General features: G+C 37.3%; 1 protein-coding gene across 1 annotated transcript in view; it reads right to left on the bottom strand.

Moving 5' to 3' along the window:
• The window catches only part of PIK3C2G (phosphatidylinositol-4-phosphate 3-kinase catalytic subunit type 2 gamma), a 209,587-nt gene that overhangs the window by 114,858 nt on the left and 77,856 nt on the right, over positions 1-16,873 (bottom strand). Inside the window, exon 16 of the mRNA XM_071551366.1 lies at positions 10,284-10,472. Within this exon, the coding sequence (XP_071407467.1) occupies positions 10,284-10,472 (189 nt within the window). The remainder of the gene's footprint in view (positions 1-10,283; positions 10,473-16,873) is intronic.

A 16,873-nucleotide genomic window follows, 5' to 3' on the forward strand; every position in this document is an offset into this window, starting at 1 on the left:
TTTTGTTTTTTTTTTTTGGTTTTTTTTTTTTTTTTAGTTTTTGTTTTTTGTTGGTTTTTTTTGTTTGTTTGTTTGTTTGTTTTTTGTAAATAGAAAGCTTAGTAAAAAAACATCTTCCCTCAGAAAGGCTCCAAGTCAGTGAAAGAGATATTTCTGACAGGAAAATGTTTGAGTTCTCAGCATAAGCTATATTCTAAACTAATTCTGGTAGAACGCAGAGTGGTGCTAGCCTAGTATAGATTTTGTGATGGAGCTCTCAGCGTGAAAATGATAAAAGAAGAAAACACAGGGTAGCAGCAGTGATAATCCAGAGAAAGAAGGCTGGATAATATAAATGGTAAAAACATGATCTTTAAAAGAGAATGAAATTTTGATGCAACCTGACTGATTGAAACTGACTCTTAAGAGAACATTTTCTCTTTTTACAGAAAAAGTCAAAAAAAGTACAGTGTCTCTTAATATCTGGGGGCAAATCCCCCCAATATTTTAAGGCCTTTTTTGTAATATAAAAATTATTTCTACCGTTTCACATTTTACAATTATGACATTAATCATTAAAGGTTGGACTTGATCTTGGTCTTTTCCAGCCTTTATGATTCTATACACAGAGAATTTCAGGTCCACAGAAGTTGGCTGGATTTCTTCAAACTTGGTTTTGCTACTGTTCCCTTTTCACAAGGAAAGAAGAGATGTGTTCTTCTGTGTGTGTCTGCTTTGTGGTGTCATCCTTATCTGCGTATCAGTCCTTGCATGTCGTCCATTGCCGTCCCAACAATCTTTTCTGTCTTCTCCTGCAGCAAACTGGGATCATTCACAGAGACCTTTCAGTTACCAGAGCTGCAAGAAAGCTCATCTCTGCCAAAGAGGCAAAAATGTCTTCAAACAACACCACGTTCCATTGGATGTTGTTCAGAAGAGCTGCTGGGCTTTGATCCAGTCTCTGAGGACAAGAACCTGCCCCACGAAAAGCAGGAAATCCCTGCCCTCTGAACTGATGTGGCTGTTAGGATCCTTGGAAAAATTTCTGATTTGGCAGTGTAGGCACACATAAAAATGATGACTAAAGGATGTGGGTTATCCTGACAATGCACCTTGAGGAAAATCCTTTGAAATCAGAACCACCATGCATGGCAGAAGGTGTCACAGGCCAACAGTGTTAGTGCTTCAAGAGCTCAGAACAAAACTACACTGCTCCCTTCCCACCTTCCCATCCAGAACCTTTTGCCAACAAAATACCCAACAGAAATGCAAATCAGAGGTGAAACAGAGGAGACAGCTCCATATTTGCAGCAATGACTGTTTGTTGCCATCAAAAGAGAAAAAGTAGCAAAGTCAAGTGCTCAGAAATATAATGGCACCTGCTGTTTGAATCTTGAGCCTTTCAAGTTCAATAAAACAAGCTGAAGCAAAAGAGTGTGTATACTTTATGTGAACTAACTACAGGCCATCAAATAAAAATGTGGGTATTTTGATTAAAAAAAAAGGTGAACAGTTGGACTTACTTGAAAGGCCTGGTTCTCTGGCTGCCACCTGCAGCATTTTCAACCCCCCTTTTAACAACACAGCTCAGGTCTGGGTTTATTATTGTTTGTCTGTTAGGGTACATATTTGATGGTGTTTCTAATGCAGTTTATAATTTGTATAATGCTGAGAGGGCCTTGATGGGGAGAGGAGGAATATATTATAAATAAATTATTATGATGGGCCCAAATTAGCATGCTTTACAAGACTTTTTTTTAAACTTATTTATTTTAGGCAACCTATTAGTTATGAGAAGCTGTTACTTCAATATCCACATGGCTATTTAGAAAAAAACATATTTGAAGGAGGTATATATATTATAAAAACAATTCCTTTCATATCGTCCTATTTTCTAATTATTCAGTTGCTCCAAAGGCTGGTGTGCCAAACATGTGCAGATAATATGGAAATTAGTCTTTCCTTTTCCCTTCTTGCCTAGTTCAACAGGTTACTGAACAGTGAAATACACTCTACAAAGGCACCAAGTCAAGCAGAAAAATGTTATTACTTAGTTACAGCTTGTCCTTACTAGAAGCCAAGATCTGAACATATGCAATGCTGTATCTTTTCCAGCTAAACAAAGAATGTTAAAAATTATTTAAATCCCAAACTTCCTAGAAAATTCAACACCAAACATTTGATTTATTAATAATTAATTTGCTTCAAGTCAAAACTGGAGTTATATCTAAGTTACCAAAAGTAGCACAGGGAGATCTGATTAGGATAAGGATGAGCTCAAGTGCATGAGCACTGTGGTGAAACATCTGCAGGACAGGTTGCTTCAGGAAACATGGTTCTTGTCATTCTTCCTGAATAAGATTTTAGTAATTTGTTGGTTGTGGTTACTAAACTACTTCCTTCAGATTGTAAATCTCAAGGTCAGCCTGAGGCTTAGTTGAGTCTTTTTAATAGACCTGACAATCTGTTGAGCCCTAGATTTAATAGCCATTGCTCCCTTTGATTTCAGTGCTGTTCAGGGCCACAGGTACAATGGGTAACAGGTACAATACTTAATTCATATTTAAATATTGTACACAGGTCCCATATTTAATTCTATTTGTTTTCCCCTGCACATTTGTATAATAGCAAACATTTAACATCCTCAAAAACATTAGAATTACATGAAATTCTTATGAACTCCACTAGTATTACATGGTGCTTATGCTATTCATGCTTATATAAACAGTTTGGTAAAAGCCAGTAATAGGGTATGGTCCAGAAGCAGATCTGCCTGAAAAAAATCCTACCTTCACATGCCTGGAAACTATGCCATCTTGTAGGCTGGTAATTAATTAGGGCTGGAAGGGTTTTTTCCCAGTGAATGATCTTGCAAACATTTGAGTTGCATCAAATCTGATTTTAATAATCCATAAATTACACTTGATTAGAGGACATAATTAATTGATTTTTTGGCTCTGTGACACAAAGCAAGAGAAATCCCTTCAGGCTTAAGATAAAGCTTGATAGTTTGGATATTAGAGGACAACCAGCTTCTAGGGCTTGTTACAATGAATATGCAATTGTTTAAACCTACTGAAAACTGTGAAAGCAGAGAAGTGAGACAACTCTGTAACAACAAATTCAATATTCCAGTCTTTAAGGGCACACGCCCAAGAAAGAGGAGCTCATGTGTAGCACAGCTTGTCAACATTAGATCAATTTTGCAAAGGATTTAAACCAAAGATTGTCACATTCCTGACACGTGGCTTCTGAAAATGTCTTCAGAGAGGCAAGACATCTGGGGACTTCTCTTCCCTAGCTCTTTTATGAATTTCACCAAAACACCTGAGAACTTTGTCAGAAAAAAAAGTAAATTAAATGGTAATGTTCATCCAGGTTTAGGTTTCCATTTACTTCTAAGTTTTTTTTTTCTCTACAAACAACCTCTTAGTCTATAAATTCTTCAGTGAACAGAACTGCAGTGTTCCTCATTTATTTGCCCAACTGCATTGTAGCATCTTGCTGCTTTTTCTTTTGGATGATTTTTTTGTTCTCTCTTCTGGTAATGTGTATTCCAGAACGGAGGTTGTGACTTCTTGTAGGTTTGTTCTAGGTTTACGCACTTAAAGACTCTTCTGAATAATAAATATTACATAAATTACAGTAGTTGAGCCTAGTCCTTAGTAATAGGTCACACTATGCAGGACTTCAAATTTCCTCTCCACAGCTCTTCTCACAACTCCATAAATTATGAAACTGTTTTCCTCTGATATTTAACCTCAACACCCTTTTTGCTGTTTTCTTCTTCCCTCCCTGCATGACTCTAATGATGAATGACAGCCACCCATCCTTTAACTTCTAAATAGCTGTAGATTATTAGCTCTCCCTTGAGTCTTTATGATTATTTTTGCAAAAGCTGAATTTTGAGCTGGATAAGCATAGCTTAAATCTTGCTTTAGAAGTAAGGACAACTTCCAGTGTTTGATTCTTCTCATATACACAGCCAGTAGGAAGCTATTTGTTTAGCTGTACCTTTCAGCTAAATCAGATTCAAACAGAAAACTAAGCACTGCTGAGGCATCCTGTGGATTTGTGAAATTCTCTTGAGATTTTAGCATCTGCCAGTGGTGAGTTGACTGTAAATGAGAAATTGATGTGTATTTCATTTTTAATAGTTTTATTATCCTAACTTTGCTGTGCTGTCTCAAATAAACCTATGCTGAAATACATTTGCCAGGTAAATGGAACTGTACAATTCACTACATTTTCTGGCATGTGAGGATCTCTGAAGAGAACAGTATGGTCTTTCATAGGGCTTCTTTTAAGTTAAAGGCCTATAATGTGCCACCTATTTCTGCAATTTCCTTCACATTTTTAGTTCTGTTGCATTTTCAAAAAAAGAGAGTCTTCAGTCCAGTGAAATGCATGTAATTAAATCTGGCAGAAACAAAGAAAGAAGAGCCAGGAAACCTACTGGCATGAAGATACAAACTGAAAACAAAAAAACCCCTCTAAGTAGTAAAGGATATCATATCCCTGATGGATGCAGCTTGGCCAGGAAAGAAAGTATAAAAGAATTGCTTAAAAGAATAGACAGGTAGGTTTTATGGGGCAGTTTAAGTATTTTAAAAGTAATCAGAAAGGAAGAGGGAACAAACTACTAGAATAATGATTAAGATATTCCTTCAGTTTTAGCTTGCAGACAACAGTAGCAGGATTTTCTGTTCGTGATTATTTTAATTTTCTTGAAGGCTTCTAAAGAAAACACCCTATGAGTGTATGAAGATTAGAAAATGGTAAGGACTTAAAGAAAGTACAGAAAGAGAACAAATACCATCAGTAAAAAGGACAGTGGATTTTCGTAAGTTTCTGCTGAAACAGAGTTATATATTCACTGTTCATTGTGAGAAGTCATGCAAACCCTCCTCATCTCCACACATTGCAAAGGTCATGGTCCTATTCACCAGCTAGCACTTTGGCTGATTGATTGGCAGATAGATCTGTCAAATTTACTCACAGAAAATATACTTTAAGTGATGCTTTAAGTGATTTTCTACATAAAATTCTGACTAAAACAACTAAGAATAAGTTTAAGATGTCATGGAGACCATATGGTGAACCATATCCTAGGAGAGAACAAGAGTGGGAAGAAATTAACAAAAGTAGTTTTCCATTTGAAATCTGTATGATCTAGAAAGTTCTTCCCACCCCAGAGGCAAACTTTGTTCTCTGCTACATTAAAACTAAAGACTAAACCATGGAAAACATGATTATTTACATATTTAACCTTCTTACTTGCACATTTATACACACAAAGCATGCCATATCCTACATAGTTGTCTATTATTTGTCCTACCATAGCTTTCTGCTTTAGTACCTTCATGTTTTTTGCCAAGAAAGCTAAAAATGGGTAAAGGCAGTGGGGAAAAAAAAAATCACATTCTGATGCTTAAAATAAAGAGTTGTCTATTCTTACCGGTGCATACATCCCCATTTAAGTTATCACTAAATTTCATGTATATTAAGTATAAGCACTTCTAAAACTTTATCAGTAGCATGTTCTGTACATTAAAGTGTCAAATTAATTGTATAATGTTACTTTGTTCTTATCTTACTTCTTTGCATAAGCCCATGTTTGGTCTCCACATTGACATATGTAACAAGTAACAAGTAAGATGCAAAGGGGCAAGATAAGCTCTAGTTCTATCTCTTTTATAAATACTATGTTGGGCATTCTGTTGTGAATTCCAAAGGAACATTTTAAATTCTGCTTATATTAAAACAATGACAATCCGATTCCACAATTCTAAATCAATTTGGCTTTCAAAGGTGTAAGAACAAAATCTGTCTCCAAGCTATCACATTTTATTATAATTACTGTTTAGATATTCTAAGCTCTGAAACTCAATAGGTACTGTGCTACAGAAAGTGAAAATCAACAATAATACTGTGAGAGTCAAAGGCTTAGTGATTCTATAACCACAGGCAGCTTCTCTGGTCAAGGAGGGGTAGGTGGAGTCCCATCTTCCCCTACTGTGCCTGCTCCATACAGGGGATGAAATATGGAAGTCTCTCTGACTTGGCGTGTGGTTTTGAAGGAATGTCCTTTCCTGTGCAATTGCCCTGACAGAGTTAGAATTTAGCAGGAAGTTTCTAGGAAAGCATTTAAGCCTATCATGGAAGTTGGGTCTTCACCTTTACAACCTACATCATAAAGTTTCCTCTTCAAAATGGTTACAGCCATGCACAGTGCTGGACAGTGACGTACCTTTTTTGGTGGCTGCTTCCTGATTCTAGTTTAATTTCCTAAATCCTAGCCATGGTACCTCACAGGGCTGCAAGTACACTCTGCATGTGCCAGTAAAAAAAACCACACAAAACCCCCCAAACAAACCAAACAAAAAAACCCCAAACAAACAAACAAAGAAACAAACAAACAATAGCAGAGTGTTAACAATTATGTCTGGACTCTCATTTCTAGTAATTTGAGTAGCAAGATAACCAGACAAGAAATTGCAAGTATGGCTGTTCTATACACACACAAAATGATGGCCCACTAGCAACACACCTTAAATGATGGCATTTCTAACACTGCCTTCCTTGGGTTTCTTTCTGTCATCAAGAAAATTCCCTGAATAAACAAGTGTACTGGTGTTATTTCCCTGGCTAGTAGGCCATGCAATGCAGATACAGTTATAGAAAACTCTAACTCCACTAAGGCTTGGCTTTTTACCAAACTCAGTAAGTGAAGTCAACAGCAAAATACATGGGGCACCAATAAGCTGTTCTGAGTAGGAGGGACCAGCTCTGTACCTTCTGCCTTAGGCATAATTTTGTATTTCAGGCAATGGTTTATAATCATCCTTCCCTGAAATTAGAGGTAAGAGTGTAAAATCTTCTTCTACACTTCCCCCTCCCATCCTCTCCATGCCATCTTTATTGATTAAAGGAACATTCATTGTTTTTTAAATTATTTTTTTAAACGTTGGCTTCTGGGGCTTTAAAAAATCAATGCACTTGCTCCAAGTATTAGATGCAATGTTGCTACTGAATTTATCTGTGAAATGTACCATGATTATGTTTTCAATTTATGAAAGTTCTTCCTTTCCACTGCATAAATGAGTATGTTATCATTTGTCTGCCTTGAGAGGTGCCCACAAAGTGGAAGAGCATAAGCAAGAGAGACATGCTCATAGAACAAAAAATATCTATTAAACTGTACATTTAACTTTGTAGTGATCAAAATAAGTTAGAAGTTTCAGGAAGTTGTGAAGAGCTTTCCAGCTCAGATGCCTGATAATGGGGCTTGATGTGATGGGCTATGATACATCTCTCCAAGCTCTGTGATGCTGCCTTCTAACCCAGGCAATGAGGAAGTGCCTCCAATGATTTTCATTTCCTTAGCCGTGTAAATGTGAGCTTGAGCTTAATCATCAGGCCAGACACCGTTTTTTTTGCTCTGGTAAGGATAATTTAGAGCCCCCAGCCCAAGGCTTACAGAAATGGCTAGTGATTTTGAGTACCCTCTCTAAACTATACTAAATCTTATAAAAACTAAGCACATGCCTGCAGGACAAATTCAGGTTCTCTTTAAGACACTGCAAACTGAAGTTCCACCAAAGAAAGAATCCAGAATTTGGAGTGATTGGAAACTTATTGTCTCTTTTATGGTACTGATAAATTTGGTATATTGTGGTGCATAGAAATGATATAACATAGAGCTGAACTGCCGATTTCCTTGCTACAGGACATACTGAAAGCTGCATGTTTATGTGGAATCCATTTTGATTTGGAAAAAAAATCATAGAAGAAAAAATGCAAAAGTACTCTTAAAGTAAAAACATCTGTGTAAGGAAGCCTCTGAGTTGCAGATTACAGGAAGGTGAAGGGTAATACAGTGTAACTACATTTGGCCCATTCTTATAGTCTTCCCTGGGTAAATGTTGTAGGTCACCATTGGAGACAGGATGCACTACACTGACTTTTGGGCTGATTTAGTGCAGTTGCAGTTAGACAAAGATCAGCTCTCATTCATTTCACTTACTCATGGTTTGCCAGTGATGGTAACCCAAGTCCTCAAAATATGCATGAATTTATAAAGAGCATTTATTTTATATTCTGCTCATGTTTTATATGAACTTGGATCTTTCAGCCGTATCTCAGTAATCACAAGAAATCAGAGAGCTGTTTTGTGGATGATAGAAATGAGGAACTGAGTTGACGAAATGTCAGTGCCAAACATAATACAGGATAGAGTTGAATGAATGTTCAAAACCAGTTCAGTTAAAAAACCTATGATCCAAAGTCAGTGAAGGTAATGGTGAAAGAAAGCTGGATCCTATCCAGTGCTACTGCACTTTTGAAAAGGATAGAAATCTGTGAAAAAGAGAACTAAGAGAAAAAGTCTCAGAAATCCATTTATATGGAAAGTACTCCTCTCCTTCAACCCACTCTCTCAATTTGCATATACATGTCTCTCAGCAGTTAAATCATGCAACCTAGACATCTGTAAAATAGACATCTTTAAGGAAATGCAATCCCTCTTTCTGAAGGTCAGCTTCCCAGTTCTTCATGCACCTACAAAATATTGTGGATATGAGAAGAACGGGGGATTTTTGTTGGTTTTGGGGGGGTTTTTTGGTTTTTTTTTAAAGATGATTTGTTCTGTGATCCAGAACTTCTTTCTGTGTTGTTACCATGAAGCAAAAAACCTGTATTGATATTATCTTCTGTGAGGAGGAAATTAAAGGGACAAACCATCTCAGATCCTGATCAGGAGAGAAATACTAGTTCTTTGGCACGACTACAGGTGCACTCCCAGTGGTGGCACCAAGAGAGACAAAGTGATGACATTTTCCCATCTTTTCATGTCAGCAATCTTCATAATAGCCAAAATGAACAATGCATACACTGCATCCGCTACACACTGAGAAGCTTGGTGACAGACTGAGTCATCTTAAATACCCTGTGAAGCACCTGACAGGACTGATATTCTGCACCACACCCGGGTGCAGAGCTGCATCTTCAAAGAACAATCAAGCTCTTCATTTGCAGAAATGCCACCCATACACAAACCCAAAATTAGACAGAAGATCTAATCTGAAAATGTGACATGCTCTGACAAAAAAAATCTCAAAATCTCTTGCTACTCTGGGGTGTGGAAAACAACACACTGCCCATATATTCTGTGTTACAAAGATCTTTTCTAAATTAGAAATGGATTCTAATAATTTAATAATGATAGATAAGATAATAATAGTATGGTCAAGAATGTGATCTTTCAGAATGTTTGTTTCCACTATTTCCACTGTGCATAAAAAAGACATGTATGCAAATGTGAAAATGCTAATAGTTCAGATATAAAACAAGGATACAAGTATTCCTAGAAAATTCCATCTAAAGGGAAACAACAGCCAATATTCAGATTTAGATTATTGAACAACTATTTTTAATAATGTGAAGGTAAGTGTATAAAGTCATGTCTCAAGTAAAACTTTAGGTGAGGTTTGTTGGGGTTTTTTTTAAGGTACAGCATGAAACTGAGATTACAAAGCTGGTGCAGCTTGTGCTTACCCAAGACAAGCAAGGGCTTGATAAACCAAATTTGTTCAAGCATTTCATCTGCATGATTAATGTTTTCACAGGTAGGTCACTTAATGCAAAATACCTCCCAAGTTTTCTGAGGAAATGTAACTGCTGACACAGATTCTGTCCCCTGACATCTGCTATTACATCATGGGTAGGACTATCTCAAACATCAAGAAAGTCTCCTGACAAACAAGCAGCTCCCAATGTAAGTGGGGGTGGAACATAAGGCACCACAACAGAATTTATTCAAAGTGTGGAGAACTGACTTTAAAGTTTCATTCAACCTAGTTCAGAAAGATAGGTTACATGTGGGACTGTATGTATTTACATAGATTATTGGGTAATCTAGAACCATACTTCAGTCCTCCTTATCTCCCATTAGTCACTCCATGTCTGTACAGCAGTTTGAAGATATGGACTGCTATGTGAGTGCTAAGTATTTGACTGATCACCTGTTACCAGAAACTGACTGAACCTGTTATAGAGAATGAAATACGCTTTTCATTATCCTGGTAAATAGAAAACCTTCTCAGCCAAGAAGACAGGGCTAATACGTTCAACTCAAGGTCATCACAAGAGTTGCAACTCTATTTTCACTTTGACACAGACAGAGGTAAAAGCCCAGTCAGTGAACCACAGCATGATACTGTGCTGAGCAAACTGAAGCACTGAATTAATCAGCATGTGAGCATTCTGCTTATTGTTATTTTCCTACTTGGTTAATTCTCCCTTACCTGAAAGTCAGAAGTCCAAGTGCTTCTAAAGGGTTAGAAAATCTCCAGCTCCTCAACATGGCATACATTTCTGACACAGTCGTTCGATCCCAGCTGGGTGCACTGCCCAGGACCAGAGGAAGGGAGCAATTTTGATTATTGCAGTGGTAGCGATAAAACCATAAGATTCTTCTCTGTTGCTCTGAGAGTCTGGAAAAGAAGATTAGAAATTCGGTTTGAAATTAAAACCACCTGGAGCTTTGTGTAGCAACAAACTTTATTGTACAGAGGGGCCAAGTCACACAGTACACTGCTTTTCAGCTAACTACATTGCTTTCCTTGGGGGAGGATATCATTTTCTGCAGACCAGTTTTTATAAGAAAAGTGATACTTATACTCTTGATCTGTCAGCCTTAGGTCATATAAAAATGAAGTGTCAAAAGACACACATATGATTATTTCATATCCCAGTCACTCTCACTCTCTGTTGATGGTGTTGTTTGTTTGTCTTTACTGTTGTTGGTTTGGGTGTTTTGGATTTTTTTGCAAGGTACAGTTATCACCAGATAAATTATTGTTACATCCAGCTGCTACACACTGTCTCTAACTACTGTAGACAGACAAAACTGCTAGTCATAGCTTTCGTTTCTGCCTTGCTTTGACTGTTTAATGCAGGTGTTATCTATTTTTAATATATTTTCATTTAAAATAGGGTTTAAGTACATCCATGCACATACACAAAAACATGAACATGTGCACGTGTACAAACACACCGAGTGTGATTATCCCTAGCGCTAGTATGGGTTTGGAAAAGTGAAGAAAAGCTCCCAGCAACTTTCACATCTGTTTACAAAGTCTGGCATGCTATGCTTTGCTGTACTTACAAAAAAGGATTCAATATACAAAATTCCCCATAGATATTAGATATCTAAATGTCATATTGATAAAATGATCAGTCATCACACCGTATTTCACCACAGTGCAAAATTCCTCAGAATAATTTCTGTTTTATATTCTCTGATTTGTCAATGATTCGGATGTCTTTGCCTCATATATATTAAATCCCAGGTTTTGACACACCAGAAAACAGAAAAATAAATTCCTCTTGAGAAACAAGCTCAAACTCCTTAATTTGAAGTCAGAGCCTTCAAAAGCAAGCTCTGAGAGTGCAAACCGATCTTCAGTTCACACAAATCATTACTGAAATCAAGAACATTGGTTTTCTTTGTCATAATTTGATCAGATTGGTGACCCATTTATTTATTAACATAACATAATTTGTGACTTTAAACAGACAGATATTTTGGAAGGTGTGAGAAATCCCTTAGAAAGCAGCAAGTAAACAGGTTTTTTCAGTCAAGCATTTAATTATCCAGATGTGTAAACAGAGCTCAAAATCCCAGTGTTTACATTCTTTCCAACTTTGTCTTCCTTCAATTTGCAATATTTTGGGACATTCTTACCCAAAGAAAATATCTTAGCCCCACTGTAACTGTCAAGATTGTGCCTTTCACAACTCATAGCTATGAGTTCCTTTGGTTTTGTACACACTAAAGAACTTTTCTGCTTTGCCCTTCGAATTGCCAAGTGTTTAGGAACAGAGAACAGCAGCACAAAGATGGGCATGTTTTTTTACTGTCACAAGAGTGAATGTTAACTTCATTTTTTTAGGAAAATAAGCTCAAAAATGTATGCAGAGATGAACCTAACTGTGATACAAATTCTGTTGTGACTTCCAGTAACCATTTCAGAAAAAGTACCATTTTGGTAATCACTTCAAGAAACAGCTTCAGAATTCAGAGTATGTCTATGGTGACAGTAGATAGATGCCTTCGTGATTGTGTGAAGTCACACACAGAAAAAGATAAAAGTAGGCCTAAGACTTTACTGACGGCCTTGGTTATCTTGTGCATTTGGATGGTATTCTGCAGGACAGTTCAGCTGAAGAACCCCTTTTACATGTTAACTTTCTATAGAGATTTAAGTTTTCAAACAGCATCCTCCTAACTAGACAATCTGATGTTTAGATGAAAGCATCTAAAGCTTCTACTGAGCTTCCAAAGGGAGATAAGAAATCAATCCTTGTATCATGTTTTCTAGATAACAGATTTCTCCCTCTGACTTTACTCCAGAGGCAAAGCCATTTTCTCTTTCCATGCTTGAAAGATCAGAGACAAAATTAAAGGTTGGGGGAGTAGGGGTTTTTAGGTTTTGATTTTAAGTTTCTTAGTTGTAACAAAAGTTAACATATACATGTAACAGGACCTTTAAGATAGATGGTAAAAGTATTTTGCATACACATGGCATCTGAAGATTGTTATGCTAATAAGGACATTTCTTTGGCTCCCAAGGGATAAGATGCTAATAAACCATCTTTACTGCTAAAAATTCAGCTTATATTCTTTTAGCTAGAGTTGTACCTAAATTTCCCTCCATATAAGAAATAGATTAAAATATATAGCCTTTTACATAACGCAAATAAACCCCAAAAGCCTTAAAAGGTAAATAATTCAGTAATGTTCAGTTTAAGTTTTTATTAATCCTTAAGCTAAATGAAGAAAACAGCTTCTGTGAAAGCTTTGTTAGCTGGTCTGAATTGTTACCTTTTTTTAGGGAGAGGGGGGAAATGGCAAAAAAATGAGTTTAAAAGCTTCTGAGATCCTTTGGCTGTTTATGTTCAGTACTCAAACAGAACAAGACAAAAAGGCAAAAAGGAAAGAGCAGCAAAGATAGAAAATGCAAATTTCTGGCCCCTGGTACTGATTTTCACGTGGAAGTTTCTCTGCCATGGAGACCAGAAAAGTGTGCAGCATTACTGTGTTTTTTTTAGACCTCTCCTACTATTCCCCTGACTGGAAGGGCCTTTCTAATTACAATGCACAGCAAAAGCACTCTCAGGACCACCTGTAGTCAAACTAGATTCTTACCATGTAAGTGACAAAAAGGAAGCCGAAAAAGAGGAAAAATGTATAAGGAAAATGATGAATGAAGGAAATAAAGATAGCAGAAACCAGACTGTCATCTTCCTGGCTCCAAACCGGTGTCTGATCCTTACGCTGGTACCCACACTTCACACTGGAATACAGCAGGTTGTACCAGGGTTGGAGAGCAGCCTTTATCTCAGATGGCTAGTCTTTCAGGGTTTGTACTTCAAACACAGTAATCGTAATCCTAAAAGGAATCAGAGGCTCACTTCTGAAATATTTTCAGAACTCAGCCAAAGCAGCTGCAGTAATTAATGAATTCTCCTCTTGGCATTTTCTGGTTTGGTGATGATGCCAAAGATCCCACAGTGTAGGGCTGTGAGAGCCATGTGGGCACAAGAGCCATGTGGTGAAGCTCATTACCTTCAGTCCCACTGAATAACATCTTCATTAATCAACATCCAAGGGATGCTGGCCATGGGGACCAGTGATCTGAGCCACCTAACACAGAGACAGGAGGCTGAGATTCAGCTACTGAGAAGACTATAGGTCTGGACCAGGTACTGGGTAATACTATGTCCATGGAACAGGAAGAGGGCCAAGGACCAGCAACCAAATCAGTGTGGTTGTGAACCTTGGAGGATCATGTGTCTGGGTGTCAGCAGCTGGGGAAAGCAGGAAGATATGGAGTCAGCTACTGAATAGACTAAGCACAGCTACTGGAACAATCAATATTTTTATACTATATATAAAAATGTGTATATATATGTGCATATATTCCACCAGCAGACTTAAATCCTGATAAGGCAGAGAGGAGGAACAGGATCAGGTTGTCTGAGCTGTTCATTTTGTGGCAGTGTTGACATTTTGGGTGGTAAGGTACAGCTTTTTCCTTCTGTTGATTTATTGCTACTATCAGGAACACACGGTGCACCTTTGTGATGGCTGAATCTGGGGACACAGCCCCACAGCAGCCTTGTGTTTGTAACATGACTGGATTCAACAGCCTATAACAAAGACAACCATGCAGCTGTCTGTGCTTAATCATTGTTTCTTCCTTTTCTACCACCGGATTAAGAACATGTTTTATCCATTCATATATTCCCTCTGCTTCCAGTAGAATGAACAGAAGGATCCTGACAGGCTGAGAAAAGTTTCTTGTGTCTTCTGATCACAGAAACCCACATATCTCAAAATTGTATTTAAGGCTTACAAGCCTGAAGCATCATCATGCAGCCATGTTGCCACTAGGAGTCTACTTAGGTTCCTCTCTTTTTCTTGACATATGGAAAAAAGGAAGGAAGAAATCTTTAGATATCATGGTCATAGTATATTTGGATACTGATATGTTACAAATTTTTTAAAGAAAATCTAATGAATGAAGAAGGTAAAAAAGAATTCCTTTGATTTAGATACAACAAAAATTGCAGGTTGACAGATTCCTCTTGATCACTAAGTACTAAAGAATTGAATTTATTCATTCAAAGCCCTTCACCTTCATGATTCATTTGGTAGACCAGCTTTGCCTGTAAGATAGGATAGCAGAAAGCAAGAAAGTGCTGAAAAACACAGGGCTACCATTTTCTTTCCTCCAAGAATCTGTTATTGAACTTACCAAAGCTTTAATTCCAAATTTGTCACTTTCAGCACTCTCTTCCCTTCATATTCCCACAAACCCCAAAACTGCTGCACTGGGGATGTTATAGGGCTACCCTTGCCTGGTCTTTGTTATATCTATTGAATGAACCTGTTACCCATGAATTTGTGTATATCCTTCATGAATGTGATGATATTGTCTGCCTTCACAGCTTTGTGACCTCAGTTTAAAAGCTCACCACTGATTGTCTTAAGTAATTATGTCTTAAGAAGTAATTTCTCCCAGTTATTAACAATAGATATCCTACATGTTTCATTGAATGTCCCTAGTTCTAATAATGTAGAACAGATGAGGCATTCAACTTGTCTATCATCATCATGATTTTATAAAAATTAATCATACACAGACATCATTTAGTCTTTTCTTTCTATGAATTCCCAGCCTTTCTAGGTTCTCTTCATCAAACAGCCGCTTAATCCCTTTAATGATTTTAGTTGCCCTTCCCTGTACACTTTTCACATCTACTGTGTCTTTCCTGAGTTGTGGAGACAAGAACTATGCAGCATACTCAAAATACAGCACATCAAGGTTTTAGATAGCAGTGAAATGGCACACACTGGCTCCTTCTTTACACCCTTCCTGACAATGCCCAGTATTTTGTTGCACTTTCAGTTGTTGGTGCACATTGCATTCACAAGTTCAGGGCAATATCAGAAGTCATGTCAAGATGTATTTCCTGCATTTTAACTGCCACTTCTGAGTTCAGTGTCATGTAGAGTTGCTTAGGTAATTTTTCCTTAAATGTACCCCCTTAAATTTATCCACTCCGAAGCTCATCTGCCATGTTTTTGGCCAATTTTGTAAAGTCCTTCTAGATCATTCCTCTGTGGCCAGTCTGGCAGAGTTTAGTACCATCTGCAAACACAGAGATTTCCCTGCCCACTTCTTTTTTCCTGTCGTCAGTGAAGGTACTGAACAAAACTGTTCCCAACCAACCTTGTGCACTGGAAGACCCTACTAGTGATTCCTTCATTCTGAAAGTCCTGCTTTAAACATCCCAGCTTTGTCTTTAACCAGTTTTATTCTAAACTCATCACAGAATAATTTCTTTTCCAATCTGATGAGGAAGCTTGGCAAAGTTTTCTGAACATACCAATGCTTTATGTCCACTAAATCCCCAAAATCCCCAATATCCACAGACCCACTGAAAACCTCCTAGGAGAGCAGCATTTTGAGCAAGCAGGATTTGTATTTGCAGAAGCCACTGTGGCTCTTCCCTGATGAATTACTTCATACTTAGATAAATTCTTAATGATCTTATTCCTTCTTACTGAACCCACCATGAACAGAGGTCAGATGCACTAGCTTGAAGTTCCCCAAATCACTCTGAAGCATATTTTACAGCTGGAAATTTTCATGGCACCTTGTCAGTACCATGGCACCGTGACTATTCAAAATAAAATACTGACATCCCATTCACATTGTAAAATAAACAAACCTCAAACCAGATATCCCATGGTTAATAAAAATAATTTTATATTTCATCCTTTCTTTTTAGAAGCTGAGGTAAACAAACATCAAATACACCAGCAAATGGGTCTCTTTTTTCCTTTAAAAAAATAAAATTAAAGCCCCATGCCATGATCACAGAAATCAGCACAGAAAAATCTTTTTAAAAGACACATTGAATGACACTGAGAGGGCTGAATCAACTTTACCTTATTTAGTTGTTGTACAATTAATGACTTTCAACCTGTGTTGGAGGATTAATTCACACAATTAACTGTCATTAGTTTAATGGCTCTCTGTAAGCACCAAATTCCACTCTGATTATACCCAAAATTATTTTATGCAGTACATAATCCTAATTTGTAGTGTAATATACATATAGCTGAGCATACTAATCTGCCTCAGTATATACAGTGTGTTTTGTGTCACTTTGTCTTTATTCACCTTCTGTGAAACCTAAACTTCACATACTTCTTTGCTCACTTATGACTTGAAATAGATTTTTCAAATGCCATTTATTTGAAGTCTGAGTGTATAATAACTGAAGAAGGCTAATTTCCATTGAACCCAAAGGTATTCTT

Source organism: Pithys albifrons, chromosome 3 (assembly GCF_047495875.1).
Source record: "Pithys albifrons albifrons isolate INPA30051 chromosome 3, PitAlb_v1, whole genome shotgun sequence".
Classification (NCBI taxonomy): Eukaryota; Metazoa; Chordata; class Aves; order Passeriformes; family Thamnophilidae; genus Pithys; species Pithys albifrons.